This window comes from Camelina sativa, chromosome 8 (assembly GCF_000633955.1).
Source record: "Camelina sativa cultivar DH55 chromosome 8, Cs, whole genome shotgun sequence".
NCBI lineage: Eukaryota > Viridiplantae > Streptophyta > Magnoliopsida > Brassicales > Brassicaceae > Camelina > Camelina sativa.
The window spans coordinates 440,655-451,317 of record NC_025692.1 but is presented as its reverse complement, the minus strand read 5'-3'; the positions used below and the strand labels follow the sequence as shown (position 1 = coordinate 451,317).

Sequence of the window (10,663 nt, the reverse complement as noted above, 5' to 3'; positions counted from 1 at the left end):
TTACAAACCTTTTACACAACGGAATGTGTTAGATACATTGATCTTTAAGAAAATTGGAAATCAATTTCCAAAAAAGTTGAAGATATTTTCAGCTTCTATAGCCAACGGTTATCCTAATATGATAACAAAATTAAATGAGAGACGCGTAAACTAAATTCTTGATGTTAGAATATTTGAATAAGTTCTTCTTTCCATGTGTAAACAAAAAGAAAGAAAAAAAAAAAACTATTTTCACGAATTAAGAAAACGAAATCCATGAAAATAGGTTTAATTAATAATCAGTAAATATGAGCTGAGAATAGGATCAGGTATGTAATGGATTTCGTTTGCTTGTGAAAATAGGTTTAATTAATAATCAGTAAATATGAGCTGAGAATAGGATCAGGTATGTAATGGATTTCGTTTGCTTGTGAAAATAGGTTTAATTAATAATCAGTAAATATGAGCTGAGAATAGGATCAGGTATGTAATGGATTTCGTTTGCTTGTGAAAATAGGTTTAATTAATAATCAGTAAATATGAGCTGAGAATAGGATCAGGTATGTAATGGATTTCGTTTGCTTGTGAAAATAGGTTTAATCCATTGTATAGGTTTAATAATCAGTAAGTTATCTATGTTTTCAAACCTATTTTCATCAGTAAATATGAGCTATATAATTTGTTGGTTTGTCACAAGTAACCAAGCAACATACGTACAGTATATGACAAAGGTAACAAATTCGAGCTCATATTTACTGATATTAATAATAGTTTAATAATCTAAATAATCACCAAAATTAAAACAAAAATATTTGACCGGCTTGATTGACTATGACTAGAAAACTAATTTTTTAAAAAAATTAGCAGAATCGTTCATATTCAATCCTATTATGCGTCTATATTGTTTCAAATCTTAATTAATCTGAATATGTGACCTTATTATATATAATGCATGTTATCGTCACACTGTTTTGGACCGTGAAAGGACGGTCCACTAATAAATCTGCATGGACTTTCCCAAAATAGTTAGGCTCAAATTATATTTTAGGCCCAAATAACAAAAAAAAAACTACTCCATAAGCAACGATGAAAAAAAAAACATTCCATTAAAATATTCTTGAAATCAATTTATGTATCGAAAGAGCCCACCAGTGCCGTATCCACCACCGCGCTTCGCCATACAGATACACACTAGACCGCTACTAAAGCACTGAGAGATACACAGATATGGGATTTGATCTGACTGACTCTCTCAAATCACAAAGGATTAGTAGTAGAAATATATTTTAATAATCGCCGACAATTTCTTCAGATCTCCAAAAAAAAATCTAATCTTATAATATAAAAACCCTTAAGATTTGCATCTGATCTGGTTTTCGAGTGGAGAAGCCATGGGGCACCTGAGTCTACCTGCGTCGAAGCGTAACCCTCGTCAATGGCGTCTCCTCGACATCGTAACCGCTGTTTTCTTCGGTATCGTGCTTCTCTTCTTCGTCCTTTTGTTCACTCCTCTCGGCGATTCCATGGCGGCTTCTGGTAGGCAAACGCTGCTTCTATCGACGGCGTCAGATCCGAGGCAGCGGCAGAGATTGGTGACTTTGGTTGAAGCTGGTCAGCATTTGCAGCCGATCGAGTATTGTCCGGCGGAGGCTGTCGCTCACATGCCTTGTGAGGATCCAAGGAGGAATAGTCAGCTTAGTCGAGAGATGAATTTCTATAGGGAGAGACATTGTCCCTTGCCTGAGGAGACTCCTCTCTGCTTGATTCCTCCGCCTTCTGGTTATAAAATCCCTGTTCCTTGGCCTGAGAGCCTTCACAAGGTGATCATTGAACTTAGATTCGAATTATAGTAGCTTTAGTTATTGGCTCTGTTCATTGGAATTGCTTGCTACGGAGATGTATAGAGTTCGATTTCTTTGGTGGCCTCTTGGTGTTAGGCTTAACTGTGTTAATGGTGGTTGTTTGAAAACTTTTTGTAGATCTGGCATGCAAACATGCCATATAATAAAATTGCTGACCGGAAAGGTCACCAAGGATGGATGAAAAGGGAAGGGGAATACTTCACTTTCCCAGGCGGTGGCACCATGTTTCCTGGCGGAGCTGGCCAATACATTGAGAAACTTGCTCAGTATATTCCGCTTAATGGTGGAACTCTTCGAACTGCCCTTGACATGGGATGCGGGGTAAGAATCATCATTACAAGTCATTTTTTTTTTTTAAACTATACATGTTTTGCTCTGTGTAACATTGTTACAATACAATTGCAGGTAGCAAGTTTCGGAGGCACTCTACTATCTCAAGGCATTCTGGCCCTCTCATTTGCTCCAAGAGATTCACATAAATCGCAAATTCAATTCGCCTTGGAAAGAGGAGTTCCTGCATTTGTTGCCATGCTTGGCACTCGTAGACTCCCCTTTCCTGCATACTCCTTTGACCTGATGCATTGTTCCCGATGCTTGATTCCTTTTACCGCTTACAGTGAGTCCCTTGGGTTGTGCAACTCTTCATATCTCGTATGTGTTGCCATTTGTAGCAGCAGTTATTCTTATCTTGCTTGGTGATTCGTCTGTAGATGCAACTTACTTCATCGAAGTAGATAGGTTACTGCGCCCTGGGGGATATCTTGTAATCTCTGGCCCACCTGTACAATGGCCTAAACAAGACAAAGAATGGGCTGATCTTCAGGCGGTAGCTAGAGCTTTGTGCTATGAGCTAATTGCGGTCGATGGAAATACTGTCATCTGGAAGAAGCCTGTTGGAGATTCATGTCTCCCCAGCCAGAATGAGTTTGGGCTCGAGTTGTGTGATGAGTCTGTCCCACCAAGTGATGCATGGTGAGATTTTATTGTCGTGTAATTTTGTGGATGACCTGTTATAAAGTTATGTAATAGTGAAAATTGAAGTCATTGTTTTTTTCTCCTTAATTTCAGGTATTATAAATTGAAGAAGTGTGTTACCAGGCCATCGTCCGTTAAAGGAGAATTTGCTTTGGGAACTATTTCCAAGTGGCCGGAAAGGCTTACTAAAGTTCCTTCTAGGGCAATTGCCATGAAAAACGGGTTGGATGTGTTTGAAGCAGATGCAAGGCGGTGGGCAAGACGAGTTGCTTATTACAAGGATTCTCTGAACTTGGAGATAAAATCTCCAGCTGTTCGCAATGTCATGGACATGAATGCATTCTTCGGAGGCTTTGCCGCAGCCCTTGCATCTGAACCTGTTTGGGTTATGAATGTCATTCCAGCTCGGAAGCCATTAACTCTTGACGTGATATATGACAGAGGTCTCATCGGTGTTTACCATGATTGGTTAGTCACCTTTGTTGTTTATATATTTGATCAAAGTAAAGACTTTGATATATAACTATCTCTCTTGTTCTGTTCTTAGCCCTTTGCTAGCATCTAGGATTGAACTATCTTATATCACAATTCTTAAGAGTTAAAACCCTATTATTTGGTTCTTGCAGGTGTGAACCCTTTTCAACGTATCCTCGTACGTATGATTTCATCCACGTGTCAGGAATTGAATCACTAATAAAACGGCAAGACTCAAGCAAATCGAGGTACATAACTAACGTAAAACCTTTCTCGTTTGCTAACACGGTCCCTGGCTTATCCGGTTTGCCTAAACTGAGTTGTCTAATATGCATACAGGTGTAGTCTAGTAGATTTAATGGTAGAGATGGACAGAATATTGCGTCCAGAAGGGAAGGTTGTGATCCGAGACTCTCCTGAAGTGCTAGACAAAGTGGCACGAATGGCTCATGCTGTAAGATGGTCTTCTTCAATACACGAGAAAGAACCCGAATCCCATGGAAGAGAGAAGATCCTTATTGCAACCAAATCTCTCTGGAAATTGCCATCAAACTCCCACTGAAGACACGCAAAAAAAAAAAAAAAAAGAGGAGAAGAAGAAGCTCTTCTCAGGCATGTAGGTACTGTCACTTTCTCTCCAGCCTCCATCTGTCTGTCTCTAAAGACACCAACCAGATGATATACATTTTTGTGTTCGTGACATTGCCTCTATATGTATTACAATCGTATACTGTCCTGATAATGTTAATTCTTGGTCACACGTGGTTGTGTCAGTGATTTATGTGCGGGGTCTACCTTTTAGAAGCAACTTGTGACCTACATGAGTAAAGTATGCATGTGACTCTGCGTATAGTTTTTGTACTGGAGACAATGATGTATTAGGTTGCACGTCCTGGATACGTATTTATGTACTGAAAACCCCAGCTTACTGTTGTTACTGACAATTCCTATGATTCAATGCTTTAGTAAAAAAAAAAAAAAAAAAATTGTTGTGGTTTGATTGATTTTGGATGAGAAACGGACACAATAGTAGACTTTTCTATTTCAGTACCTGACTTCAGGTGGGGAGACACAATTTGGTAAAAATCGTGAGAGAGAAAGGCTCCAATTGGTTTGGAAAAAGAAGAAGTTGAGGACATTAATGCAACAAAGGTTTGGTCGTCGTCCTCTTTTGAACCATATTTGTTGTCTCAATAATTGATCTTATGCTATATAACGTCCAAGACAGTCTGATCGTTTATAATCTGTTTGAACGTAACATCATCGACACTAGAGGATTCAATTTAGATGTGACTCTTGATGGTATTGTCATGTTAGAAAAGTCCACAGTCTTTGCTATGTTTCTAATGGTCTTTGATTTGTTTTCTATGTTCAATAATGTTATATAATGGTAAATTCGCAAATATCTAGAAGTGCTATGTATATAATTCATTCTGTGGTTATCGTTTTCAAATTTTATTATGAGGTTAAAATATGCACATGAATATGGTCTTGTAGTCTGGTCATTTTGATGTTAACATTCACATAAAAGTTTGAATCTCCCTTTTTTCTTTATTTGTATGGCTCTGGCAAAAATGGTTTTTTTTTTCATAAGAATGTTTTTGTAATCTCTAGTGTACTGGAGTCGGATTCTACTCTGAGCTATGGTAGAATTTTGATCCAGTTCTTCTGCTAGTCGAAGTTGAATGGTTTATAGTAAGTTACCAAATTAAACCCAACAATGAAAATGACGTTGTTCTTTACACCATCAAACAGGCCAAGAGGGGAATGAATATGATTCCTCTTTGCTTTCAAACCTTTATTCACCAAACCAAATTACTTCATTTCTTTTCGCACCAATAAGAGAAGCCAAATGACTTTTTAAAATTTATTTTGTGTAATTGTGACTGAAAACATGGAAGAAGAAAGTCTAGCTAAAATGAGATAATAGGAAAAGTCGAGTGTAAAATTGTGTTGGGTGCTTGATGATCGGTTATTCTGTGGAACCGACACTCCCATGTGCTTTCAACCGAACCAAACCAATATGATCCACTACTTCCCTTCTTCGTTTTAGTGCGATGGTCTATATATACGGTTCAATTAATTCTGGCTTTACAAACACTAATACTCAGCTAATTTTGTATGTTTAAACCAACATGATTTTTTTTATATATACATAAAACAGTAGTTGAGCGATTTGCTTGATATTCTAAATGAAGATGGATCCGCTATGAATTTATCACTATACGTATCTACATTTGATGTTGTTGGGATGAAGTTTCGGTGGCATGTCAGTTAGAAGTCACATGTGAACACCGCTATAAGCCTATAACGGAGGAGCTATTCACGAAAAAGGATTCGGATTATCCGGCCCTTTTTCCGAACAAACTTCATGTGTAAACGGTTCATTACTTTGTCTGCTAAAGAACAACTCTGGGAGTTACAAATATAGGGTTCACCTCCCGTGGCATTGATTTCTTGCATGCAGACTACCTAAAGGTCACATCCATAGCTTCGGTCTTTTGTCTAGAGTTGAGTTAATCAACACTAGTTTTCTGTGTTCATTTCCTAGCAAAGCCTCTAGTCTGAGAGTAGTTTTTCTCAATCATCATACCCGCATTCTAGATTGTTTAATTAAACCGATCTCTCTTTTTACCCTCAAAACAAATCTTATAACTAGTCATGTTGAACATGGAAAACTCTTCAGAAGAACAACATAGTCATGAGTGTTGTTGTCTTAAGACGGACACCATTAGGCAGCAGTCACAAAACAACCAAGTGTACCGAGTACCCAGTACCGACTTACATATCTATATATATTTTTTTGAAGAATCATAAACTTCGCAGTATTCAATGTTTTTTTTGTAGTTGGTATAAAATACAAATACGTAAATTAAATGCGTATCTTTCGTCACACAAAACATAATCCCTAATTAAATAAACTATTGCAAACACAAACATATTCGGATGACCGCTATTCCATAAAAGCTAGTAGTATGTGTGCAGTCTACAAGGCAGGTAAGTAACAATTAATCAGTGCTAAGTTTTCTCCATTATCAATCTAATAATTGTACTTATTAAATTTACCAAATCATCTCACCCTATTTAGGGCATACAATTTTGCTCAATAATGGAGCTTAGAAAGACTAATTATGGAATGTCCTTCGGTTGACAGAGAAGCTCGCTTCTTGATGTCGTCAACTTAAAATTTGTAGATTCTTCTTTCACAACTTAATAAAAGATTCTATAGTCTATTTATATACCAAAAGTATAAATTAAAAAGTGCATGTCAATAATTGAAAAAAATGCATATATGATGATGGATTTATGAAATTAATAAGGAAAAAAAGGTTGTGTGTGGGCGCGAGTAGCAGAAAAAGGCGCGTGGGATAGACAAAAAAACGTTACGAAAAGAGAGAAAAAGTCAACCGACTTGTTCTTCTTTTGGTGAAGAAGAGAGAGTCTCTCGTGCATTCGTAAGGTTTCCAAGAGTCCACACCACATCTCTCTCATCCTCTTTAACGTTTTTTCTCTCACTTTTTTTTTAATTTAATTTAATTTTACTTCCGTTTTTTCCTCTTTCATTTAATCCTGTTTATATAAATTGTTTTCATATATAGTTTCATTTTTATAGAATTAATTAATTAACCTACAGAGAAAATAAGGGTTAATGGGTCCAATATATGGGTTGGCTTGATTCTATTTTAAAAAGTTTTCTGTTTTAAAAAGGGATAATACTTACAAAGGTGACTTTATTATCTACAATATATTAAGTATTATTTAATAAAAGTGGTGATACTTAAAATGGACTTGAAACCATATCTTGTAGATTTAACTTTTAGTACAGTTTTGGGTCTAAGTTTCACTACCTTTTGATATAAAAAAATCTATTAGTATTAAATTGGAAAGATTTTAAAATAAACAAATGTCATTAGTTGGTTCAGATTTAGCTTTGATTTTAGTATATAATAATAAATAAAAGACAATATAAAAAAAAGTCAGGTCAGTTAAAAAAGAAAAGTCAGGTCAGTTATAGGTCTTTTTGGATTTGAATCAGAGATTTTTAATTAGATTCACTTTATGAAAACTTATAAAAGAAAACTAAAAATTGTCAAAATGCATTAAACAAAAAATGAAATGGAAAGATATAAAAGAAGAAAACAAAATCTAATACTTAAAAAAAGAAAAGTCAGGTCAGTTATAGGTCTTTTTTGGATTTGAATCAGATTTTTTTTTTAAATTAGATTCACTTTATTAAAAATTGATGAAAACACTTCTATTAAAAAAAACTAAAAAATTGTCAAAATGCATTAATCAAAAAAAAAAATGGAAAGGAAAGATAATAAAAGAAGAAAACAAAATCTAAAAAAAATAATATAAAAAGGCATGACCGTCCCTCTCATTGTCTTTAAAACCTAGTATATATTAAACTATAAAAAAGAAAAGAAAAGAGAAAAAAGAGAGTCAAAATCAGACATGCAAGTGTGAATATAGAAGAGAGAGACTCTTCTTCCACCCTCTCAGTTACCTCAAAACTAGGGTTTTACCCCATCTTCTTCTTTTTCTTCTTCTTCCCCACAACACATCACTCTCTGAAAGACAATAAGAGAGAGAGAGAAACACTAAAAAAAAACTAAGAGAAGAAACCATTTAATCTGAAGAGAAAGAGAGAGAGAGACTGAGAACGAAGAGCACATGAGAGAGAAGTTGATAACAATTTCCGCTTTCGTTCTCTTTCTCTCTCCTCCATTTCAGTAAATTTTTATTTTTTCTGGGTTTCTTCTTCTTCTTCTTCTAATCATCATCACCATTTTTTTTTTGTTTATTCAGTTCTCTCGATCCATCTCTTACTTGTTTCGTGAAAAAAAGTCTCAATCTTTTACTTCCCTTAATTCTCCTTTATAGGTGTTTTTTTTTTCTTTCATTAGAATCTCATCTCTGTGTGAGTTTTTGATGAACTTCGGTAGTCTCTTTGATAATACACCCGGTGGTGGCTCAACCGGAGCAAGACTCCTCTCCGGTTTAAGTTATGGCAACCACACAGCCGCTACTAACGTTTTACCCGGTGGTGCTATGGCTCAAGCGGCGGCTGCGGCTAGCCTCTTCTCTCTTCCTCTAACCAAATCTGTTTACGCTTCCCCTGGCCTCTCTCTAGCCCTCGTACGACGCCGTCTACTCTACTTCAAATATATTTATTTTAAATAGAGAAAAAAAACCTAATTATTATTTTGGTTTGTGTTCGGACAGGAGCAACCGGAGAGAGGGACAAACAACCGTGGAGAAGCGTCGATGAGGAACAATAACGTCGGAGGAGGAGGCGATAATTTCGATGGGAGTGTTAATAGAAGGAGCCGCGAAGAGGAACATGAGAGCAGATCTGGTAGTGACAACGTCGAAGGTATCTCCGGTGAAGATCAAGACGCCGCTGATAAGCCTCCTAGGAAGAAACGTTATCACCGACACACTCCTCAACAAATCCAAGAACTCGAATCGTAATATAATCCCATCCCCTCTCCCTCTCTCTCCGATCCCTCTTATTATTATTCTATCTCTTTCGTTCGATCTGAGTTTAATTTTTTTTTTTTTTTTTTCATTCAGTATGTTCAAAGAGTGTCCACACCCAGACGAGAAGCAACGACTGGAACTAAGTAAGAGACTTTGCTTAGAGACAAGACAAGTCAAGTTCTGGTTCCAGAATCGTCGCACTCAGATGAAAGTATGTGCTTTAAATATAATTATATCACCAAATTAAAAATCCAAGAAAAATGAAGCTTTTTATTTTGGATGTTGTAATGAAAATAATATTTGGTTATAATCAAATCGTTTGGGCGCAGACACAATTAGAGAGGCATGAGAACGCATTGTTGAGACAAGAGAACGATAAGCTAAGAGCTGAGAACATGTCGATTCGTGAAGCAATGAGGAACCCAATCTGCACCAATTGCGGTGGACCTGCCATGCTCGGTGATGTCTCTCTCGAAGAACACCATCTCCGTATCGAAAACGCTCGTTTGAAAGACGAGCTAGATCGCGTCTGTAACCTCACCGGTAAATTCCTCGGCCACCACCACCATCACTACAACTCCTCCCTCGAACTCGCCGTCGGCACCAACAACGGAGGAAACTTCGCTTTCCCTCCTGATTTCGGCGGTGGCGCTTGCTTGCCTCCGCCGCAACAGCAGCAGCAGCAGACGGGGATCAACGGGATTGATCAGAAGTCAGTTTTGCTGGAGCTGGCTTTAAACGCCATGGATGAGTTAGTGAAGCTCGCTCATAGTGAAGAACCGTTATGGGTCAAAAGCTTAGACGGTGAGAGAGATGAGCTTAACCAAGACGAGTACATGAGAACGTTTTCTTCCACTAAACCAACCGGTTTAGCTACTGAAGCTTCTCGTACCTCCGGTATGGTCATCATCAATAGCTTAGCTCTCGTCGAGACTTTAATGGACTCCGTAAGTCTTCAATTTATTATAGCTCCATTTTTTTTTATATATTTCCTACATTTATTTTTAGTTATTATATATATAATCTGTTTAACTAGAACCGGTGGACGGAGATGTTTCCGTGTAACGTCGCAAGAGCCACAACCACCGACATTATCTCCGGTGGGATGGCCGGAACAATAAACGGTGCACTTCAACTGGTAAACTAATAATATCTTCTTAAATATCAATCACATTCCGGTTTAATATCTGGTTTTTGGTTATACTAAACCGGTTGATACGTACGTGCAGATGAATGCGGAGCTACAAGTTTTGTCTCCGTTGGTACCGGTTCGCAATGTTAATTTTCTCCGGTTCTGCAAACAGCACGCCGAGGGCGTGTGGGCAGTGGTGGATGTATCAATTGAACCCATCCGGGAAAACTCCGGTGGCTCTCCAGTGATCCGGCGATTACCATCAGGCTGTGTAGTGCAGGATATGTCCAATGGATACGCTAAGGTAAACTCTTTTTTTTTTGACACTAAAAGCGTTACATAATATTTATTATTATCTAATGATAAGAAACATATTGGAATCTTTTTTTCTTTTCTAAATATGTTTATTAAATTGGTTTTTGAATAATTCGATAGAAATGAAGAAAATTAGGATCTCTAGGTTTTTAATTGGGTGATCACTAGACGAAGAAGCTCAAGCATCAATGAGTCTTGTTTTTTAGCCATTACTCGCTGCACCCACTTCACTGTCACTCTCGTTTTATTTTTTCCCTTTTTCTAATCTTACCTCTCCAAATTTGTTATTCCAGAGTTTATTCTCTGTAGTCTTAATTTTGTGATTTCCTTGTTTGGAGTCCTTTTTCTTCTATTTTTTTTTTAATTTCTCTCCCCCTCAGACGTTATTTTTTATATAAGAAAAATACAATTTAATATGATTTTATGTCAGAATAGGAAAATA

At 36.9% G+C, this 10,663-nt stretch overlaps 2 protein-coding genes across 3 annotated transcripts in view; both read left to right on the top strand.

Annotated features, from left to right (window-relative positions):
- LOC104705338 (probable methyltransferase PMT13) lies at window positions 1,371-4,195 on the top strand (the record flags this gene model as incomplete). The annotated part of the gene is given in 7 exon segments (XM_010421327.2): window positions 1,371-1,799; window positions 1,959-2,162; window positions 2,247-2,457; window positions 2,552-2,813; window positions 2,910-3,284; window positions 3,443-3,538; window positions 3,630-4,195. Coding segments are annotated over 7 exon segments (1,800 nt in total). The 3' UTR covers window positions 3,853-4,195.
- LOC104705337 (homeobox-leucine zipper protein ANTHOCYANINLESS 2-like) overlaps window positions 7,728-10,663 on the top strand; it is a 6,888-nt gene continuing 3,952 nt past the window's right edge. For both annotated transcript variants that reach the window (XM_010421326.2, XM_010421325.2), the window contains exons 1-6: window positions 7,728-8,429; window positions 8,517-8,761; window positions 8,868-8,985; window positions 9,104-9,721; window positions 9,811-9,912; window positions 10,004-10,210. In XM_010421326.2, coding sequence (XP_010419628.1) covers window positions 8,223-8,429; window positions 8,517-8,761; window positions 8,868-8,985; window positions 9,104-9,721; window positions 9,811-9,912; window positions 10,004-10,210 — 1,497 coding nt within the window. In that variant the 5' untranslated portion in view covers window positions 7,728-8,222. The remainder of the gene's footprint in view (window positions 8,430-8,516; window positions 8,762-8,867; window positions 8,986-9,103; window positions 9,722-9,810; window positions 9,913-10,003; window positions 10,211-10,663) is intronic.